A 24,165-nucleotide genomic window follows, 5' to 3' on the forward strand; every position below is an offset into this window, starting at 1 on the left:
TTAAAACCAACAATAACCAAAATATAATGGATTATTTGGGGAAATAACTCCTCAGTAACCCCCGAATATAAAAAACAAAAAACATCCTGAATGCTACTTGATTTAAACCACATCAAGCAGGGCTGAAGTCACAGAGGAATAACTACCCATTTGACCAGACAGAGTCGTGTTTAATCCATTTTGTTAAACCAAAAGACACTCATGATTGAGCTCATTCCATGACACTTTCCTTGCTACTCCACAGAATTGAATACAAAATACAAATAGCTTTGAATTTATGTTCCTCTCACATCCCTATTTTGGTTAACAACCACTTGATGGTACTATTGCAGAATTCCCAGAAGAACAGTGCTTAAGTGCAAGTGTTTTGATAGCTACACATCGGTGAATGTTTTGTGAAAGCACTGTTTCGACCACTGAATGTGGATAGTGTTTAAACTGTGTGAGGGACACTGGAATGTTGAGCGTCTCTCAGCAATACATTGTAACATGCTGCAAGTAAACAGTGTTAAGTGGAGATTGTGATACAGTATAATATGTGTTGTTGGTGCTTTCAGAGGTGTCCTGAGCTCTGTTGGCTGCATTAAGGCATTAAGTGTGTGTGAATGCATTTTCTCTAATACTGTATGTGTCTGTGAGTGCTGTAGTGTATTGGTGATGAGTTGCCCTTCTATTGAGACGGAAAGCAACAACTGTAACTCACACAGAACAAATGGGGTCAACAGATGCCACATTTGTCCACTCTGACTGGAAAGCCAGTTCAAAGGTCATCAGCCAATTATATCCAGCAACTTAAAAGTCAATTTATGCTTGATCCGAAAATTTGGTCCGAGTCTCCCTAATGGAGGGTGCGACGCAATTGCAGAGCCTCTGGAGGCATGCAGATGCTAAATTGAGATCTGTACCGCATCGCCATGCACCTCCCAAATTTTGTAACAATACAGAGGGCTCCATATACAATTGAAGTCAGAAGTTTACATACACTCAGGTTGGAGTTATTAAAACTCGTTTTTCAACCACTCCACAAATTTCTTGTTAACAAAAGATAGTTTTGGCAAGTTGGTTAGGACATCTACTTTTACGTAATTTTTCCAACAATTGTTTACAGATTATTTCACTGTATCACAATTCCAGTGGGTCAGAAGTTTACATACACCAAGTTGACTGTGCCTTTAAACAGCTTGGAAAATTCCAGAAAATTATGTAATGCTTTAGTAGCTTCTCATAGTCTAATTGACATAATTGGAGTGAATTGGAGGTGTACCTGTGGATGCATTTCAAGACCTACCTTCAAACTCAGTGCCTCTTTGCTTGACATCATGGAACAATCAATAGAAATCAGCCAAGACCTCAGAAAAAAAAATTGGAGGCCTCCACAAGTCTGGTTCATCCTTGGAAGCAATTTCCAAACGCCTGAAGGTACCATCTGTACAAACAATAGTACGCAAGTATAAACACCATGGGACCACGCAGCCGTCATACCGCTCAGGAAGGAGACGCGTTCTGTCTCCTAGAAATTAACGTACTTTGGTGCGAAAAGTACAAATCCATCCCAGAACAACAGCAAAGGATCTTGTGAAGATGCTGGAGGAAACAGGTACAAACGTATCTATATCCACAGTAAAACAAGTCCTATATCGACATAACCTGAAATGCCGCTGAGCAAGGAAGAAGCCACTGCTCCGAAACAGCCATAAAAAAAAAAAACTACGGTTTGCAACTGCACATGGGGACAAAGATTGTACTTTTTGGAGAAATGTCCTCTGGTCTGATGAAACAAAAATAGAACTGTTTGGCCATAATGACCATCGTTATGTTTGGAGGAAAAAGGGGGAGGCTTGCATGCCGAAGAACACCATCCCAACCATGAGGCACGGGGGTGGCAGCATCATGTTGTGGGGGTGCTTTACTGCAGGAAGGACTGGTGCACTTCACAAAATAGATGGCATCATGAGGGAGGAAAATTATGTGGATATATTGAAGCAACATCAAGACATCAGTCAGGAAGTTAAAGCTTGGTCGCAAATGGGTCTTCCAAATGGACATGGACCCCAAGCATACTTCCAAAGTTGTGGCAAAATGGCTTAAGGACAACAAAGTCAAGGTATTAGAGTGGCCGTCACAAAGCCCTGACCTCAATCCCATAGAAAATGTGTGGCCAGAACTGAAAAAGCGTGTGCGAGCAAGGCCTACAAACCTGACTCAGTTACACCAGCTCTGTCAGGAGGAATGGGCCAAGATTCACACAACTTATTGTGGGAAGCGTGTGGAATGCTACCTGAGACGTTTGACCCAAATTAAACAATTTAAAGGCAATGCTACCAAATACTAATTGAGTGTATGTAAACTTCTGACCCACTGGGAATGTGATGAAATAAAAGCTGAAATAAATCATTCTCACTACTATTATTCTGACATTTCACATTCTTAAAATAAAGTGGTGATCCTAACTGACTTAAGACAGGGAATTTTTACTAGGATTAAATGTCAGGAATTGTGAAAAACTGAGTTTAAATGTATTTGGCTAAGGTGTATGTAAACTTCCGACTTCAACTGTAGCTCCGCATTTACATGATTGGTTGACGGTAGGTGGGGGCGGGAGGTCCTGTATAAACAAACTCACTTACTTGACAACAGCTCTGCGAAGGACAAGAAGTATGAATGCCCGGACTTCTACAGAGGCCGTATCACCGTAAATGCTGCATGGCCAATGCAGATGTTGGATTGACCATGCAGCAACTTTAAGAGTGACACTAGTAACTCTACATCTATTTCTGACCCACACTGTTCCTGGAGTGCTTGTTTGAAGAGAAACCAATGGCACTGCAGGAAAAAGCTTAACTCAGCCTTACATTCATGTCATGAAGAGATTTCACTTAGGATACAGTACCGTTTATATATACACACAGTGCACAAAACATTAGGAACACCTAATATTGAGTTGCACCCCCTTTTGCCCTCAGAACAACCTCAATTCGTCAGGGCATGAACTACAATGTGTCGAAAGCATTTCACAGGGACCCTGGCACATGTTGACGCCAATGCTTCCCACAGTTGTGTCAAGTTGGCTGGATGTCCTTTCGGTGGTCAACCAGTCTTGATAGGCTGGAAACTGTTGAGTGTAAAAAACCCAGCAGCGTTGCAGTTCTCGACCCACTCAAACCGGTGTGCCTGGCACCTACTACCATACCCTGTTCAAAAGCACTTAAATTCCTTGTCTTGCCCATTCACCCTCTAAATGGCACACATACACAATCCATGTCTCAATTGTCTCAAAGCTTGAAAATCCTTCTTTAACCTGTCTCCCCCCATTCATCTACACTTATTGAAGTGGATTTAACAGGTGACATCAATAAGGGATCATAGCTTTCACCTGATCAGTCTATGTCGTGGAAAGAGCAGGTGTTCCTAATGTTTTATACACTCAGTGTATACAGTATATCACCAGTAACCATTGCAATATGTGCTATGCTCCAACTTTTGGCATTAAGCACTATAAACTGTCTATTTAAAGAGTCTATTTTAAGTTAAGATTTTGAGTAAAGATTATTTTATAGGCCACAAGTCCCTTAGCCAAGTCTCCTTGTGTATCTCTAGTTGTCATAGGCCAAAAACAGCATTTGTCCTTTTGTGAATCTAGTTATGCATCTCTAGTTGACATTCACTGACTCATAAAAAAAAAATTGTGTTAGACATGGGTCTAGATTTTCCTTAAAAGTGACAGGCTAGGTGATTACAAATGACAGTACTACTAGGCGGCAGGGAGCCTAGCGGTTAAGTGAAAGGTCGCTGGTTTGAATTCCCGAGCCGACTAGGTGAAACATTTGTAGATGTGCCCTTGAACAAGGCACTTTAATCTAATTGCTCCTGTAAGTGACTCTGGATAAGCGTGTCTGCTAAAATGTAATTCTTCCTTTTCACCCCTTAAAATTAGTGTGACATTCTCTGAAACCCACCAAGCAGCAGCAAAAATGTAAACATAAAAAGCAAATGGGGAATGTCAGTAAAATGTATTTACAAATCATTCCCACTGTTAAATTGCAATGAAATAGGGCCATGTTTAAAAAGTGATCCCTCTTCAAGCAAGATCGCACATACAATAATACCCCAATGAACACTAAGAAAGCCAGCAAAATATGCAGATAAATACTCTAACATTCCCATTGGAGGGTCCCTTCTTCAACCTCCATTCTTATGTCCCATTGCTGTGCCCATAGCCAAAAGATGAGTGTGGAGACAATGCCACTCCTTTAGGTGCTTTCTATGACGATGGGACCCTGTGTCTAAACAGGCCCTGCTTCAGCTGCAGACGGAACAGTTTGCAGTTAGCGATGCGCAGGGCTGCACAGCCCGTCTTGCACAGATCAGATGTCAGCATGGGCTTGGTGCGGTGCCACGTCCCCGAGCTACGACGGAATTCCCTCACATAGTCATAGGTTGTACCTACGCAGAGGTAGGAAAATATATTGATATTGCCCTCAGGGGATTACCAGCTGTACACACACACACACACACACCCCTTTAGAGAATGTATACACACAGTACACACATACAGTAACTTGTATTTGCAAATGCTTGCCAAGTTGTTGTAATATGCTTCAGGAGTCCATTACATAACATATCATAATATTTATATTCTATTGGCACAGCCTTTAACTCACCAGTGTCTAGGTCTCCCACCACATAAATGCTGACTCCAATGGGGACAGCTCCATACACAAAGGAGGAACTGGTCTGAACACAGAGATTCTGGTCGTCCAGGTATATCCATCTGGACACAGTGTGGTTGGGCAACAAAAAAACCAAATACGATTGAAAGATGTTGATAATCTACAAACACAGTAAATATAAGGTCTCTTCATCTTTAGGTAACAAGGATACACCCAGTCTATAACCGTTCTGGCTAAAGCATTAATGAAAACAAGGACGTATTTGATCAAAGTAAGCCCTATTATTGACCTTTTCATCTCATCATGGAAAAACTCGGACTTGCAGGTGGTCATGGTGCTGGATTCTGGGTTGTCTGACTCACGGCTCCTCACGCCTCCAAACACATAGAGCTCCTGACCCACACCACACGCCACTGAGCCAAACCTGCAGGCAAAGACATCCCCAACGTAACATCAGGTCAGGGGTCACTCATCAAAAGCATAACATTAATAACACCAACACTAAACAAATCCACTACAGGAGACTTTGTTAACATTCATCTTCTGTGGTCTAAGAAGGGATGTAAATTCTACTTTAAAAATACGAGTTCATCTGGAGACGCAGCTATGCTTGTGACCTTATTCTCGACCTCTTGGGTAGAAATACAAGACAGAATGCAGTTATGTAATCTAACCTAATATATAGTCCGTATAATAAGTGCATGCAATTGTTCACTGTTAGTTTTTTAATCACTTTGGTGCAATTTTTACAATATGTGGAACTGTTCCACAACTCTTAGTTAAAATAAAATGTTATTTGTCACATGCTTCGTAGACAACAGGTGAAAATGTTTACTTACGGGTCCTTTTCCAAAAATGCAGAGTTAAAGATAAGATAGAAAATCGAATAAAAAAATAAAGTAACACGAGGAATAAATACACAGTGAATAATAAAAATGACGAGTAAAAATACCATGGCTATATACAGAGTAGAAAATAACGTGGTTATATACACTGAGTGTACAAAACAGAAACACCCTCCTAATATTGAGTTGAACCCCCTTTTGCCCTCAGAACAGCCTCAATTCGTCAGAGCATGGACTCTGGTGTCGAAAGCATTCTACAGGGATGCTGGCCCATGTTGACTCCAATGCTTCCCACAGTTGTGTCAAGTTGGTTGGATGTCCTTTGGGTGGTGGACCATTCTTGATACACACAGGAAACTGCTGAGCGAGAAAAACCCAGCAGCGTTGCAGTTCCTGACACACTCAAACCGGTGCGCCTGGCACCTACTAACATACCCTGTTCAAAGGCACTTACATTTTTTGTCTTGCCCATTCACCCTCTGAACGGCCCACATACATAATCCATGTCTCAAGGCGTAAAAACCCGTCTTTAACCCATCTCCTCCCCTTCATCTACAGTGATTGAAGTGGATTTAACAAGTGACATCAATAAGGGATCATAGACTGACCAGGTGAAAGCTATGTGATGGAAAGAGCAGATGTTCCTAATGTTTTGTACACTCAGTATACAAGGAGTACCGTACCGAGTCGATGTGCAGGGGTACGAGGTAATTTAAGCAGCTACGTACTGTACATATAGGTAGGGGTAAAGTGACTAGATAACAGGATAGATAATAGACAGTTGTAGCAGAGTATGTGGTGAGTGTGAAAGTGTGTGTTGAGGTGTCAGTGTAAGTATGTATGAGTGTGTGGGTAAAGTCCTGTGTGGGTAAAGTCCTGTGTGGGTAAAGTCCAGTGTGGGTGCATAGAGTTAGTTAGTGCAAGAGAATTAGTGCAAAAAAGGGTCAATGCAGGTAGTCCGAGTAGCAATTTGATTAGATATTTAGAAGTCTTATGGCTTGGGGGGGTTAGAAGCTGTTCAGAGTCCTGTTGATTCCAGACTTGGTGCACTGTTACCGCTTTCTATGCGGCAAAAAATGTATTCATGAAAATGTACAGTATCAGTCAAAAGTTTGGACACACCTACTCATTCAAGGGTTTTTTCTACATTTAGAATAATAGTGAAGACATCAAAACTATGAAATAACACATATAGAATCATGTAAACCAATAAAGTGTTAAACAAATCAAAATATATTTACATTTGAGATTCTTCAAAGTAGCCACCCTTTGCCTTGATGACAGCTTTGCACTCTTGGCATTCTCTCAACCAGCTTCACCTGGAATGCTCTTCCAACAGTCTTGAAGGCGTTCCCACATATGCTGAGCACTTGTTGGCTGCTTTTCCTTCACTCTGTGATCAAACTCATCTATAACCATCTCAATTGGTTTGAGGTCAAGTGATTGTTGAGGCCAGGTCATCTGATGCAGCCCTTCCACTGCCTGGAGATGTGTTAGGTCATTGTCCTGTTGAAAAACAAATGATAGTCCCACTAAGCGCAATCCAGATGGAATGGCGTATCGCTGCAGAATTCTGGAGTAGCCATGCTGGTTAAGTGTGCCTTGAATTCTAAATAAATCACAGTGTCACCAGAATAGCACCCCCACACCTCCTCCTCCTTGCTTCATAGTGGGAACCACACATGCCGAGATCATCTGTTCATGTTCTCTGCGTCTCACAAAGACATTTGACTCATCAGACCAAAAGGACAGATTTCCACTGGTCTAATATCCATTGCTTGTGATTCTTGGCCCAAGCAAGTCTCTTCTTCTTATTATTGGTGTCCTGTAGTAGTGGTTTCTTTGCAGCAATTCGACCATGAATGCCTGATTCACGCAGTCTCCTCCGAACAGTTGATGTTGAGATGTGTCTGTTACTTGAACTCTGTGAAGCATTTATTTGGGTTGCAATCTGAAGTGCAGTTAACTCTAATGAACTTATCCTCTGCAGCAGAGGTAACTCGGGGTCTTCCTTTCCTGAGAGCCAGTTTCATCATACGCTTGATGGTTTTTGCGACTGCAATTAAAGAAACGTTGAAAGTTCTTTCAATTATCCGGACTGACTGACCTTCATGTCTTAAAGTAATGATGGACTGTCGTTCCTCTTTGCTTATTTGAGCTGTTCTTGCCATAATATGGACTTGGTCTTTCACCAAATAGGGCTATCTTCTGTATACCACCCCTACCTTGTCACAACACAACTGATTGGCTCAAACGTATTAAGGAAAGAAATTCCACAAATTAACTGTTAATTGAAATGCATTCCAGATAACTACCTCATGAAGCTGGATGAGAGAATGCCAAGATTGTGCAAAGCTGTCATCAGGGCAAAGCGTGGCTACTTTGAAGAATCTAAAATATATTTTGATTTGTTTAACACTTTTTTGGTTATTACATGATTAAATATGTGTTATTTCATAGTTTGTCTTCACTATTATTCTACAATTTTTTATTGTAAAAATAAAGAAAAACCCTGGAATGAGTAGGTGTGTCAAAACCTTTGACTAGTTCTGTATGTCTGTAAAGTATAAACATAAAAAGTACGATATATACTCGAATGTACTACTATGATGACTATTGTAAACTTGCTGTGAAGTAAAATCATATCTGACAAGATCAGACATGTACCGTATGTAACAAATCAAAGTGTATTGGTTTGTGTACACAGATTAGCAGGTGTTACAGCAGCTGCAGCGAAATGCTTGTGTTTCTAGGTCACTACAAAATCAAATAATCCAGAAAGTCCAAAACAAGAAAGAAATGCATCCCCTAAACATGTATCCAAAAGGCCATGGACGAGGCATGGAATGATTTCAATCCAGACCTACAGTGTATGTCAGGCTTGGACTCGCCATGCCAAAAGGGTTTTCCCTAGGTGCATGAACAATGAGGATATTTACTGCAATTTCAATGAGAACCTTTGGCCAAATGCTCAAGACAGGCTTGCTGCAAACTAGTGCCTGCTAAACATGATGTTTCTTTAATTTGATTACATTGCTTTTTGCCATTCTCAGTGCAGGTGGTACATAAAGCCCTGAAATCCTTAGATCAGAGAAAGCCTGCAGGTCCTGATCTTCTGGATCCCTGCTTTTTAAATCTGGCAGCTGACTTCATAGCTGAACCACTTTCATATCTGTTCAATCCAACCCTGGAATGTAATGAAATTCCAAAGATCTGGAAATCAGCATTTGTCCTACCACTATTAAAAAAGGGGGAGATCAAACTCTTAAATAATTATAGGCCAATCTCAAAGCTGTCACCCCTGGTGAACAGCTAAGAGTTTTTATTTACTAACTGTATTTTATCAATGTACCAATCGGGCTTCAGGAAGAAGCATAGCACAGCAGCCATGAAGGTTTTAAATGATATCACTGAAGCCCTTGACAAAAAACAGCACTGTGTCTCACTTTTTATTGATCTCTCTAAGGCTTTTGATAAAGTTGATCATGCTATACTAAGGCAGAGATTGTCGAGTATAGGCCTTTTGGAGCATGCAGTTGCATGGTTTGCTAACTATCTGTCTGATAGAATTTGATGGGCTCATGTCTGTTAAACTGTCTGTCTGTAATGGTGTGCCCCAAGGCTCTGTACTTGGTCCTCTCTTATTCACTATTTATATAAATAATTTAGACAGTTTTTCAAAATGCGCAACTTCATTTCTATGCTGATGATACTATAATTTACTGTTGTGCCTCATCTCTTACAAAAGCTTTCCAGAACTTGCAAACGGCTTTTTATACTGTTCAACATACCTTGTGTCAATTGAAGCTTATCCTCAATACACAGCTTATCCTCAATATTGACAAAACTAAACTAATGGTGTTTTCTAAAGCAAGAAATAGACCTCTGAACTTTTCACCTAGTATTACCTGTCAGGGCAATGAGATTGAGACTGTAACCTCATAAATATCTTGGAATTTTAATTGATGACAGCCTCTTAAATTGCATATTCAACAACTTACAAAAAAATGGAAGCTGAAATTGGGATTTTATTTTAGGAATAAGGCCTGTTTTTCTTTTGAAGCCAGAAGGATGTAAGTATCAGCTACATTTATGCCTTTACTAGAATATGGGGATATTTTATATATGAATGCTTCTGCTCAGTGTTTGAGATTAATTGACAGCCTTTACCATGGCACTTTGAGATTTATTTTAAACTGCAAATCCCTTACGCACCACTGCACTTTGTATACCAGGGTTGGCTGGCCTTCTCTAGTCACTCGTAGGCTCAGTCACTGGTATACTTTTATTTACAAAGCCATTTTGGGTTTACTACCTTTTTATTTGGGCATTTTTATTGTTCAGAAATGTGGTGTGTACTCTCTTTGTTCGCTGGACTTTATCCTGCTAACTTTTCCAAATGTCCGAACTGAATTTGGTAAAAAGGGCTTTTATGTACTCTGCGTCATCGTCTTGGAACACCTTACAAAATACTTTTAAAATTGGAAGAACTTGTCCCGATTGGTATTTTTAAATCACTGATGAATGATCTTGAGACTGATTCCCTGACCTGTCAATGTTTTCAATTAGCTGTTTTTGATTTTGTTATACTCTTGTGAATTATATGGTTTTTACTAGATTACTTGTAGTTTTTCATGTTGTTTGTCTGTAATTTTTGTAATGACTTGGTGCTGCCTATCTTGGCCAGGACGCTCTTGAAAAATTGATTTTAAATCTCAATGAGCCCTTCCTGGTTAAATAAAGGTTAAATAAAAATAAAATAAAAATTGTGAAAGATGACCACACATGGGATAGAGATGATGGAAATGTGATGTTCAGTAGTGCAAGTGTATTGCCTAATGTGAAAACAGTGTAATGTACTGTAATTTACAGGACTGTAGCATACTACATTACATGTTTTGCTATTAGATGAACTGGTTGTTAAAATAACTAAATTGAGAAGATATCATTATGTTGTGGTGATTAAACCAATGTACTCATTATATTTCACAGTAAACTCATATTTTGGATCAATGGTTGTGTGGTGAAAGATGTCTACAAACAAAATTAATGCACAATGAAAGGTTTGAATGTAAGAATGGCTGCGTTACAAGTTACCAGTTTGGAGTTTCGTACTAACACGGAACCCAAACCGGCTGCGCGCGTGCGCTATCGTGCATACATTTATTTTGTCCCCCTACACCAAACGCGATCACGACACGCAGGTTAAAATATCAAAACAAACTCAACCAATTATATTAATTTGGGGACATGTCAAAAAGCATTAAACATGTATGGCAATTTAGCTAGCTAGCTTGCACTTGCTAGCTAACGTTAATTTGTCCTATTTAGCTAGCTTGCTGTTGCTAGCTAATTTGTCCTGGGATATAAACATTGAGTTGTTATTTTACCTGAAATGCACAAGGACCTCTATTCCGACAATTAATCCACACATAAAACGGCCAACCGAATCGTTTCTAGTCATCTCTCCTCCTTCCAGGCTTTTTCATCTTTGAACTTATATGGTGATCGCATCTAAACTTTCTTTGTATTACCACGACAACCCGCAACAAAGTTTGTCTTTCAATCACCCACGTGGGTATAACCAATGAGGAGATGGCACGTGGGTACCTGCTTCTATAAACCAATGAGGAGATGGGAGAGGCAGGACTTGCAGCGCGATCTGCGTCAGAAATAGGAACGACTTCGTCGCAGACGCTCGTTTTCACGCGTGAGCAGTGTGGGTGCAATAATTGAATAACATGGATTTCAAAATTTACTTTGCGACGCTCGCGCACGCAACGTGTCCGGTCTGGTCAGCATGTAAGAGTTTAGAAAATAGTACAAAAGCAATAAAAAAAAAAACAGTATTACAATGTATAAATGTGTTACTTGAGAGGTGAAGACAAAGGCTATTTTCAATCTAAATGTGGACAATAAAGTTGAATCATTTCTAAAGTAAAACCTGACATCTGACAGGTAAAATATATATATACACACACAGTGGGGTCGTAAATTGACACCCTTGATAAAGATTAGCAATAATGACTGTATAAAATAAATAATTCAAATACTGAGCTGTATTGTATGCAAAATAAACTGGTAAGTTATATTTTTTTATACTAATACAATTGCTCAAAGAAAATAACTTTGTTTAACAAGTAATATTTATTTTTCTCAAAAAGGTAGGGGTCAAAATTATTGACACCCGTTTTCACCTTGCGAGGATAATGGCACTGAGCCCTTTTGTAAAATATTTTATGAGTGGTAGAACACATTGAAAAGATCTTAGACGATTACTCCATACAGAATCCTTCCAGATCCTTGATATCCTTCCTCTGTACTTATGGACTGCCCTCTTCAATTCAAACCACAGGTTTTCAATGGGTTTCAAGTCCGGAGCAAAATGTTGATTTTGTGGCCAATTAACAATTTCTTTGTGGATTTGTATGTGTACTTGGGGTAATAGTCTTTCTGGAAGATCCATTTGCAGCCAAGTTTCAGCCTCCTGGCAGAGGCATCCAGGTCTTTGCCTAAAATATCCTGGTACTGGGTAAAGTTAATGATGCCGTTGACCTTAAAAAAAGGCCCAATGCAGACATTTCTATATCAATATCAAACCATTTCTGGGTAACAATTAAATACCTTACTAACCACGCTTCCATCTACAGTTTTTATACGAGTAAAGTTATACCATATAAAATAAAATGATGACAGCTGTGATGGAAACAGGAAGTTTCAGTACAATTTCATAGATGCACAGATCATTTGTTCATTCAACAATATGAGATTTTTTTGGTGTGTAAAATAAATTATGCAAGAAATGGTGATGGAAACCAAGTGCAAATAGTGATATAATAACCATCATATCGATGTGATTTTGTAGTCATGCGATGATATGGTGTGTGCTCCTCCCACTACGACTCGGGAAACCATGCAGTTTAAATTAGGCTACAGATGAAATAAGTTAATATGAACTTCACAGGGTGGTGAAAGTGCATGGTATTAACTTGATGCTTCTTTCCAATAAAATGTCGAGGATCTTATTCTGGTGACATGATGAACGATGCTTGACTGCCATTTTGACAAATAAAAACGTTTTTGAATTTATCCATAATCTCATCATGTAGAAAAGCTTACCCCCACTGTATCTGCGAGCTGTTGGCTAGAGTGCACATGCCAAGAACAGAGTAGGCATATTTGCTATTTAACGCAACAATTTGTGACAAAACTACCGGTAGAGTTGAAAATGCAATGGAAACACATTGAGCCAGTGGCAACCCGTCATTCAGGGCAGGTGGGGCAGAGACACATTAATACGTGTCACATATCAGTTTGCAAACAATGTAAAAAATATATATACATCATTGAGTTAGTAAAGCAGCATACAAACATGGTCTCTTTTTTGTTTTCTTGAGTAAGGCAGCTCCAAAATGCAGGCGTTTCAGCCTAGCTCAGTGCTTTCGGTGTTGGTGGGGCAAGACAGCAGAAAATACGGAGCATTGCGCCGTGATTGGCTCAGTGTTCTGTCACTCATGGGGACACTATATCAGAGCCAAGTCTAAGGGTAGACCTCAAAAATTCTAGCCCGTTGGGTGCTGCATTAGAAGTGCCCATCGAAGAAGGCTCAAGGTCTTTGGCCACAGATAAAATGATGTCAAATCACGTTATATCTACAGTAGCTTTGATTGGACTGATCATGTCAACATCATACTTACACAATCTTAGCTAGCAGTCATCATGAATCAAGCCGACAATCTACTTGCAAATCCTTTTTAATCCTTGTCATATGCTCATCGGCCATGGACATAAACATTACTCAAGTTGGAAATCGCAAATTTAACAATGAGTGGTTTGGAAGGAATAAGTGGCTAACTGCAAGCATTGCAAAGCAATCATTAGCCTGCTATTCAGTGGAGTGGCTATGTGGTCTCAAGTCTAAGGGTCTCTTTTCCTAGTTTAAAATGATACAAATTCAACATTGGCCATGCTGTCAATGAAGCATGATTTGTGTCACGCTCAAAACAACTGTTAACTCTGAACTGCAAAATCTGACTTTAGGGAGTTCAAGACAACTGGGAACTCGGGGAAAAACTAGCAAAGACTGGGAAAAAACGTTTAGAATTTTCCTCCAACTCGGAATTGTAAATCCGGAACTCAAGCCTTTTTCTAGAGCTACGACCTGAAGATCACTGACATCGTCATGATTCAACTTTTTTTTCTTTATTTGAGTTCCCAGTTGTCTTGAAAGCACCATAAATCCAGAGAATGGCAGACTGATGACAGAGTTTGATGACAAAATTTGCCCACCAAGGACCGCCGCGCCACCTTCCTGTTCAAGTGAGCACAGCACAACAATGTGAGCCCAAAAATGTCTTGTATGTTGCTGCATAAATTATGTAATATGCCAGGGAGATATGTATACTGTAGCTAAGAAAGTAATACTAAGAGTATGTTGTGCAGTTAGCTGTTAGTAGCCCATGTGCCTCACCCTAATAATTTGATCTATTTTCACCTCCTAATTTTGCCTACTGTTCTGACTTGGTGATGCACATATGACCTGTTTTTGAGAAATGTAATCATTGAATATTGTATATTTTGTTGTAATATTGTAATATTGTAATTGGTTTCATTGTCTGCTTATAGGCCCCCTTTATTTATCCTACGGTTCTGACTTGGTGTACAGGGAGAACACTGTAAGAGCAGCCCATGTACTGAATTATGTTGCTGTACATTTCAAAAGTGCTGAACAAATAGTTATATTGACTACGTCCTAGCTCCCTCATTAATGTCTTAATCGAAATGACTGATTGCCTCTTATCCGCTCGTTGTCCCCTTATGCCATAGTTTGTACAATTAATGTATTGTTTAGTGTTTAGTGGCTTTGCTGGCATGCAGCCCACTTAATGTTTTTTTCCCCCCCACCAAGATTTACATGCTAAAACATCAAAGATCCACCACCATATTTTACAGTAGGTATGGGGTTCTTTTCTGCGTGTTCATTCTCATTTCGACGCCAAACTTACCACTGGTGGGCGTGGCCAAAGAGCTCTATTTTCATGTCATCTGACCAAAGCACTAGTTCCAATCCAAGTGTCAATGTCATTTAACAAACTCCAGGCATTTACATTTGTTGGATGACATGAAAATTGAGCTCTTTGACCATGCACACTAGTTGACGAAGGACATCAAGGATCTGGAAGGATTCTGTATGGAGGAATGGTCTATGATCCTCCCAATGTGTTCTCTAACTCATAAAACATTTTAGAAAAAAGGGTCATTGCTGTTATCCTCACAAAGTGAGATATTGAAAGTAATTGAAAACAGGAGAGAAAAAAACTATATTACTTGTTAGACAAAATAAATTTCTCTGAGCAATTGTATTAGTATAAAATACCTTTTTGGCATATAATATAGCTCAGTACTTATTTTACATAGTAATTTTTTCAATTTTTTTATCAAGGGTTTCAATTTCCAACCCCACTGCATATACTGTATATTCATATTCAAACTACTGACTTGATTATGTACCTTCTCTCTTTCAAAGGGCAGATTGCAGTCCACTGCTGGGTCTTTGGATCATAAGATTCTACTGAGTCGTACAGCTTTCCATATGACCCACCACCCATGGCATAGATCTTCTTCTTCATGGTGGCATAGCAGCCAACCTAAGGAGAGGAGAGATCGTTGGGCAAGTGGTGAGAGATTTGGAGAGGATGCAATTTGTGAATGTGTTTGTTATACATTTCAGTTGGAAGCCGGAAATGTTCATGTCATGTCACACCTTGCGGACCATGGTCATGCTGGTTTGGGTGGTCCAGGTGTTGTAGTGAGGGTCGAACACCTCCACAGTCAGGAGCTCCATGTCCTCTTCCTCTCCTCCCAACACATAGATCATCCCATCCAGCTCTGCAACACCAAAGTTCTGCCTCGCCTGACCAAACAAATGGCAGAAGCCTCAATAATGCTGAGAAACATTGACCCCTGGTGGCATCACTTTGAACTATAACACACTTTAGGAGGGTAGAGAAGAACAAAACAAAAAATGGCTACCCGTGGGAGTATACAAGTAAAAAAGAACAGATGGAACATTTGACAGATTAAATAAAGTGTAATGTATGTACATACCACAATAATCCCTTTAGTTTAGTGGAAGACATTTATTTTGTCTACATAACCAATTGAAGTGAGAACTTCAGATGATACCACTTGAAATGTCTATGAAACAAGCGGGTTGAATGGTGCTAATGAAAAGGTTGAAAGGATTGCAAAGAGAAAAACGTTGCAGTTTTTAATGTTGCGTGGAGTAGTACTGTAGAATACCTGTTTCATGGAAGGAATGGGGGTCCAAGTGTTTGTGTTTGGGTCATATTTCTCGCCACTGCTCAGGACTGTCTTGGTTTCATCCATGCCACCCATCACAAAGAGATGGCCCTCTGAGAGGACAAAGAATGGGGTTAATCCATTGTTGATTACTAAGACTAGGTTAGGTTTGCCTTACATGAGAATTGTTGGAGCTATCAACTAATCATTAGCTGCCATGAAGACTGCACTGTGTATAAGTATGTGCATATGTAACAGTAAAACTGGATCCAATACCAACCTGCTGCCAGCACCCCATGCCCTATTCGCCCAATGCTCATTGGTTCCAGCTCGATCCACAGCTGGCGGTTTGGGTCATAGAGTGGACACATGCAGCGTACCATGGCTGACGGCTTCCTCGTTCTAAACAGGAACCAGATAACAGGACGTCAATTGTGGTCAGTCCTGTTGGTTTTTATCTCTGACACACTGGCTCCTTCTCTAACCTCATCCTCTGTCTGTGTGTCACCAGAACACCCCTTCAACTTTACTTACTTGTCTAGAGTCTCCTCAATCTCCATGTGCTCTATCAGTAGATCAACCACACACACTATACTCAGTTTTTCTCCTTCCTGTCCATAATACATTCTCTTCTTGCTTGTCATAACTTGCAGTTATCTGAATGTTTTGCATGAATTTCCATTACAAACTGTTTATCTATCAAGCATGTGCACAAAACCACAGCATATTGCAAAATGAGAATCAATGTGTTATGACCACATTGTATGATTCATATACAATGCCTTCAGAAAATATTCACACCCTTGACTTTTTCCACATTTCGTTGTGTTACAGCCTGAATTTAAAATTGATTAAATTTAGATTTTTTTGTCACTGTCCTACACACAATACCCCATAATGTCAAAGTATAATGATGTTTTTGGAAACTTTTATAAATTAATTTAAAATGGGAAGCTGAAATTTCAACCCCTATATTAATGGCAAGCCTAAATAAGTTCAGGAGTAAAAATGTTCTTAACAAGTGACAGACAAGGAAGGTTTTCCAATGCACCCATTGATAGATAAAAAAAAAAAAAGAAGACATTGAATATCCCTTTGAGCATTGTGAAGTTATTAATTACACTTTACATGGTGTATCAATACACCCACTCACTACAAAGATACAGGCATCCTTCCTAACTCAGTTGGCAGAGGGGAAGGAAACCACTCAGGGATTTCACCATGAGGCCAATGGTGACTTTAAAACAGTTACAGAGTTTAATGGCTGTGAAAGGAAAAAACTGAGGACGGCTCAACAACATTGTAGTTACTCCACAATACTAACCTAATTGACAGAGTGAAAAGGAAGCCTGTACAGAATACAAATATTCCAAAACATGCATCACTAAAGTAACACTGTAAAGAATGTGGCAAAGCAATTCACTTTTTTCCCTGAAAACAAAGTGTTATGAGTACCACTCTCCATATTTACAAGCATAGTGATGGCTGCATCATGTTATGGGTATGCTTATAATTGTTAAGGACTGGGGAGTTAATCAGGATAAAAAAAAAAACGGAATGGAGCTAAGCACAGGCAAAATCCTAGAGGAAAACCTGGTTCAGTCTGCTTTCCACCAGACACTGGGAGATGAATTTGACAGAGCTTAAAGAATATTGATAAAGAATAATGGCAATCCAGGTGTGGAAAGCTCTTAGAGACTTACCCAGAAAGACTCACAGCTGTAATCGTTGCCGAAGGTGCTTCTAAAAACGATTGACTCAGGGGTGTGAATACTTATGTAAATAAGATATTTCTGTATTTATTTTCCATGAATTTGCTAACATTTCTAAAAACATGTTTTCACTTTATCATTATTATGGGGTATTGTGTGTAGATGGGTGAGAGAAAAAAAAGTTATCCATTTTGAATTCAGGCTGTAACACAACAAAATGTGGAATAAGTCAAGGGGTATTAATACTTTCTGAAGGCACTGTACACATTCAACAGCATAGACATTTATGTCTGGACATCGTCCCAGAGTAAGAGACTTAGAAGATACTCACACTCTCTCCTCCCCCCCTACAGTGACAATGCACTCAGAGTAGCCACGAGGTTTGAAGGCGGCTAAAAGAGCCTCGCCCTGCAGTGTTGCGCCCCCCAGTGGAGCGTTGCAGTACTCCCGGATCACCTCCCTCATCAAGGGCTCTCCTAACATCTTCTCCCTCAGGTAACCCTGGTCCAGCCCCTGGATCCACACCGATGACATCACCTCTCTCATGTGCACCTGGAAGGGGGGACGGGACACACCAAGAAGATGTTACTCAGGGGATAAGCCAAAAAGCCAATAGTAATGCATAGGCAAATTGTGTGCGAAAAACACGTTCCTTCAAATGATTTAGTAGTCTTCGACCATAATTGTAGTAATTCTACAGCCATGCTTTAGGCAGACGTCTGTATCACACCCGGCTGTATCATATCCAGCCGTGATTGGGAGTCCCATAGGGCGGCACACAATTGGCCCAGCGTCGTCTGGGTTTGGCCAGGGTAGGCCTTTATTGTAAATAAGAATTTGTTCTTAACTGACTTGTCTAGTTAAATAAAAAAATACAAACAGACAGAAATAAGGGCAGGACCACTACCCTAGTAGTAGAACAGGCTCTCACCCTCCGTTCCTCCAGGTCATGGCCAAGCCAGCGCACGACAGCCTCCAGGACATGTTTCTCATTGCCCACGTTGAGCTTGTCCATCGACAGGATCTCACACAGCCGGTCTGGAGGTAACTCCTTGAACTCCTCCGTGACGGCCACATCACAGAAATGTGTCTGAAGGAAGTCTGTGGCAGCATGGTGAACATGGTGCAGGCAGTAATGTAGAGAGAAAAGCCGGATCCCAATGCAGTTCTCTGCAGCAATGCAGCTCTCCAGGAACTGGCAGCACAGGGACTTCAGGTCTGTCAAGAGCAGCAGGTCAGCAGCCTGGACCATATCCTGAATGGTGTCCTCACTCAGACTGATCTACACACAGACAACAAGGATCGGGATGGAAGGAGAAGTGTAACATCAGGATTGTTCTAGGTATCATAATATGTTTTTGAATATTATACAATTCTAAAATAGATATGAATATGAATTCTCTCAAAAGAGTTAGGCATATAACCTACTGGACAATATCGGTACTGGCAATTTAAAAACCAGTATAAGAATCACACGTACTGGTCAGTTTTAAGTAATCTGACCCATCCCACTTGTGTTCAACTTACTGTAGACCTACTACATATTTGCATACTGCTTACCTCCCCACTAAAGATGTAGTCCAAGATCTGCTTCATGATAGTGACAGAGATTCCCTGGAGCTCAATGGTGTACATGGATCCATCTTCCTTTGGAGGGTTGTAGTTCAGCTTTGTTCTATGGGATGTCAGAATACTGTATCAGAATGACAGGAAAGGGCACTGTCGGTCTGCAAAGCACAGAGTGGGACACACCCTTGACAGCTAGTAAACAATGTTACATAACTAGCCCTGTCAAAAAATGTTTTTAACCATGGCATGTCCAGTGGCAGTTCTAGACCATTTCAACTGGGGGGGCCAAGTTGGGGCCAGTTGTACTGTTAGAGGGGCCAGTTGTATTGTTAGAGGGGCCAGTTACATTAGACGTTATTGTTGTCATATCGTTTTCTTCACTGCATTGCAGGCATTAGCAGGCAAAAGACAATGTTAATAATCATTCAACAATTTATTTACATTTTCTGTCTAATAACAGATGTAAAAAAAGAAAGATAGCAAAAATGAGTTATGTAAAAATGATTTCATACTCATGCTAGTGGGCATGTCAAAAGCCATAGCTGATTACCTGATATATGGACTAGCCGCAGCCAAAATGTTTTTCTGGACTGGAATCTTTTCCCCTTCCAGTACTAACACTGCGTCCTGGAAGCATTGTTCTATCCAGAAGGAGCGAAGGGCCTTGAGAAGTTTCTGAGAGTGTTGAGGGTCCGATACCACCGAACCTGCAGCGCTTACCACTGGATCAGAGGTGGACATTGTGTACCTACAGATGAAAAACCCGTCATTATTAACACAGCTGCCCGGATGAGGGCACAGAGAATAAATCAATTTAGCCGGCCAGTGTTAGTTTCACACAGGATTAGTCTACGTAGGCTAGGCTAACGTCAACATAATACATGAGTTACTGTAGCAATAAGAAATGACTGAACTGAATTGTTGGCTGAATATTAAAAGTGACATCGTTACACTTGGTAGGGTCACACACATTTCAATAAAAACGGACAGGTTTCGACGACATGCATAGCTAACTATCGTTATAATACTTTACCGCTAGCTAGCTGGACATAAACAAAGAACAGGGTGCGTCCCAATTCACAGTAGCATTACGTTACCTTGCATGGACCACCACAAATCAGAGGCAGACAGCGAGTTTCTGTAAAGTAGGCGTGAAGAAGCTTTCAGCAGGCTCCAATGAAAAACGTTTAATGTCCTTCCTTTTGAGCAAACCATACATTAATTGGAGCAATCACAGACCTGCGAGAGATATATGTTGAATCCTTCCTTTCACCTTTCCGCTTTCAAACAGATTAGTGTGTGCACCATTGATTGACATTATATATGAAGATGTAAACCTCGCCTCGAGGAAGAAAGGTTGGATACATCTTCAAAGTAATCGAACAGAGCCCAAATGTACTGTATTTAGGATCCGCCCATGTTACGCCCACAAAAAAGCTCTACAGTGTTTTCACACAGATGGTCCACGCGCATGTGTCGGAGAGGCAATAATGCTGCATTCATAACCAAAAGGAAAGGTAGTAATTACCATTGGTGAAGTCGTAAATACCAGTTAAATGCATTCATATGCTTTGAACTCGTTTAGAAACGCCGATTGGCGGATGGCCAACAAGCTGTGTCAACCATGAACTAAACGTTCGTCTATTATCCTTGTAAACAAATGGTAGTGTTCAAAAACTCTATTAATAGATTGCTTTTTTATGTATATATGTCTTGCTGTTACATTTAACTGCCGAAAATGCTGTTATTGAGGTAAATACCTTAGGTGACACGAGGTCAGCATGTGGGAGAAGTTGGAAGGATGACGCCGCATTCAAACCAACTGGGAACTCAGGAAAAATACAAGGTCAAATCATGAAGTCAGCGATTTTCAGGTCAGAAAGCCATAGAAAGAGGCCCGATTTCCCAAGTTGGAGCTCATTATTCCCCCCAGAGTTCCCAGTTGTTTTGAACTCACTAAAGTCGGAAGTCAGAGATTTCCGAGTTCCCCCAATATTATTTACGAGTTGGATGGGTATGAAATGTATTTTCCCTGTCGTTTGTGGTAAATACCACCTCCCACTTGGTTATGAACGCAGCATACGCGCTGCGCTTATTTATCTTAGTACCCCTGACTGCAGTGTGCAAATCGAGCCCAGGCTAAATGTGGGCGGAGTTAAAAGTTTGACCCCACCCACTTTTTTTTGTCCATCTGAAGTTTGGCAGTAACACTGAATACAAACATGTTTGCGCAAGGCACTCGTTCAATACAAACGTATTTCATTTTTAAAGATCATAAGAAATATTATTTAAAGTGGTACCAGCAGATGTGTTGTAACACTTTTTGCTATATTTGAGACAAGCTACTGATATTGTTGCAGTGTACCGACTTGTAATGTATGTCATGTACTGTTAAAATTGTGTTGATAAGTGTTCTAACTTTGTAATTATATTATTTCATTGAACACAGTTACTTCCTATCCTGCTGCTATTTACTTTCCTCATGAGAATGGAGACAGACTATACCATATAGACAAGCTGAATGTGCTTTGTACATCAAGTTATACCAGCTCCAGTAGAGATCTGAGACTCGGGTGACTTCTACGTCATCTTTACTAAACCACACAATTAAAACAGCAGACAAAAACAAGGTTTGACCACTCCTCAAATTGCTTCACTCCTGCTCCTCAAGAGGCATAGACAGTAATTTTCTTGTTGTCAACTGCCTCCACATAGAACATCTCATAATCTCTCTAACATGAATGGTTCCTTGAGGATAATATTTTCCTCTTCATCCAGGCCATTATACAACTGTAGTTCTTTAAGGGTTGTAATGCGGTCTCCGTCCATCCCAATTACACTATGGAAGGAAACAATGCCTTTAAATGTTTGGAGTTCGCACCACCTTGCTGCCTCTAGGGTGGCCCTTAGAAGAACATCTGCTTCCTTGAAGAAAAAGGAAGAATAAATATTAAGAGTAGTGCCTCATTGGGTGATCAAGACAAATTACACCCCACTTTCACAATACCACCATGCAAACAAAAATCACTATTACTAAAGGGTTTCAGTGATATCTATAACTACTCAACAAGTCATCACAACTATTATATCTTGCCATACATCCAGCATTACATACAGTAGACTACATATCCAGTTCACAGCTCCCAGTTTTCCGTGCATTTTGTTTTCAGTATCATCTAGAAAGAAAACAGATTGTGGTCATTAAGTAATGTAAGGAACCTCTAGAGATGTGTGTACAAGAATGAACCTTACTTTAGCTAATAGCCAATACAGTACCTGATCCTGCAGAGCTGGATGCTGATGTGACATGCTGTGACTTCTTGGGGGGGGGGGGGGGGGGGGGATACATCTACATCAACCTGAAATACACTGCTCAAAAAAATTAAGGGAACACTAAAATAACACCTCCTAGATCTGAATGAATGAAATATTCTTATTAAATACTTTTTTCTTTACATAGTTGAATGTGCTGACAACAAAATCACACAAAAATCATCAATGGAAATCAAATTTATCAACCCATGGAGGTCTGGATTTGGAGTCACACTCAAAATTAAAGTGGAAAACCACACTACAGGCTGATCCAACTTTGATGTAATGTCCTTAAAACAAGTCAAAATGAGGCTCAGTAGTGTGTGTGGCCTCCACGTGCCTGTATGACCTCCCTACAACGCCTGGGCATGTTCCTGATGAGGTGGCGGATGGTCTCCTGAGGGATCTCCTCCCAGACCTGGACTAAAGCATCCGCCAACTCCTGGACAGTCTGTGGTGCAACGTGGCGTTGGTGGATGGAGCGAGACATGATGTCCCAGATGTGCTCAATTGGATTCAGGTCTGGGGAACGGGCGGGCCAGTCCATAGCATCAATTGGCCTATACCTGTTGTTCGTGTCCCCTCATTTTTGTCACAGGCTATGAGCCGGCTTGTGACAAGTGGGGACTCGTCCGGGACAGTAGTTAACTTGGGTTAGTTTAGTTCAGATTGCCAAATATTTTTGTTTGAGGGGTTGTTTTGGTTGGGCCAATTTTGTTGAAGAGAGCGTTGAGAGCCATGTGTTCTTTTGGTTCAGTTAGCTTGGTAGCTAAGCAATTCACTCTGTGTTTTTCTGGGTTTTGTTCAGGTGGGAGTCCTCTCCTGTTCAGGCTTATCAGCGAGTGTCAATAGGAGGCTTGTGGTGTTTTTGTTTTAGGTGGCAGTGAACGTGGGTAGAGCATCCCTTTCCCTTTTCCCCTACATCGGCTCGGGAGCACCTCCGTGGTTATGGGAGGGCCGCCAGTTTCTGGTTGTCTTTTCCACTCCACTGGTTTTGTGTGCATAAAACCCCACCACATGTGACTGCACGAAGACCAGGGCCAGTTAGTTAGTTGTTTTTGGAGGATAGTGGGGTGTGGCTCCTGTCCTTGAACCCAGACTGACAGCAGGTGAGTTGTGTGTTTTTGGAGCATTTGTAATAGTTGTATTGGTTGAGGAAAATGTCTTCCATTTTGAGTAGTTTTGTTCAAGCTCCTTCAGAGGTAGCCTTAGAGTTGTGTACTAAGGATCAGTTAATTGAAATTGCTGAACATTATCAGATTGAGATTAATTGTTTTATCAACAAAGAGACTGTTAAAACTAGATTAAAGCAGGGTCTTAGGGAAATGGGTGTTTTTGGCGGTCAGTCTGCTAGTAGTGAGGGTGCAAGTTTTCAGTCTAGCCCTTTAACTTTTGAGCAGCAGAGAGAGCTGTTGCAAATGCAGTTAGAGCGATTGAGAAATGCTAATAGACCAGAAAGACTACCACAGTTTGATGTTTCACAGAATCTTCGTTTGTTGCCTAAATTTGATGAGTCAGATCCAGACACATACTTTACTTTATTTGAGCGTATTGCGGAAGCTAGAGCTTGGTCAGATTTGGACATGACTATGTTGTTGCAATGTGTACTTACAGGTAAAGCATGTGAGGCTTTTGCAGCACTGAGTGTAGCTGACAGTAAAGTTTATGCTAAAGTTAAATCAGCAGTTCTGAAGGTCTACGAGCTTGTGCCAGAGGCATATCGTCAACGTTTTCGTTACAGGAAAAAGTTAGATT

The 24,165-nt window shown here is 40.5% G+C and overlaps 1 protein-coding gene across 3 annotated transcripts; it reads right to left on the reverse strand.

The window, feature by feature from the left end:
* Positions 1–3,533: 3,533 nt before the first annotated feature.
* LOC120053868 (gigaxonin-like) lies at positions 3,534–20,398 on the reverse strand. Of its 3 annotated transcripts, none has more exons than XM_039001142.1 (12): positions 20,069–20,163; positions 19,649–19,846; positions 19,090–19,204; positions 18,461–18,811; positions 17,861–18,081; positions 16,098–16,219; positions 15,818–15,930; positions 15,279–15,428; positions 15,026–15,162; positions 4,960–5,094; positions 4,662–4,771; positions 3,534–4,443 (listed from the first exon to the last, which is right to left on the reverse strand). In XM_039001142.1, coding segments are annotated over exons 1-12 (1,836 nt in total). In that variant the 5' UTR covers positions 20,071–20,163; the 3' UTR covers positions 3,534–4,261. The 3 variants fall into 3 exon arrangements, with proteins under 3 accessions (XP_038857070.1, XP_038857072.1, XP_038857071.1); XM_039001144.1 differs by lacking the exon at positions 20,069–20,163 and adding an exon at positions 20,196–20,398 and having other exon boundaries at positions 4,262–4,443; XM_039001143.1 differs by having other exon boundaries at positions 4,262–4,443; positions 20,132–20,191.
* Between the last annotated feature and the right edge of the window lie 3,767 nt (positions 20,399–24,165).

This window comes from Salvelinus namaycush, chromosome 9, assembly GCF_016432855.1.
Source record: "Salvelinus namaycush isolate Seneca chromosome 9, SaNama_1.0, whole genome shotgun sequence".
Lineage (NCBI taxonomy): Eukaryota > Metazoa > Chordata > Actinopteri > Salmoniformes > Salmonidae > Salvelinus > Salvelinus namaycush.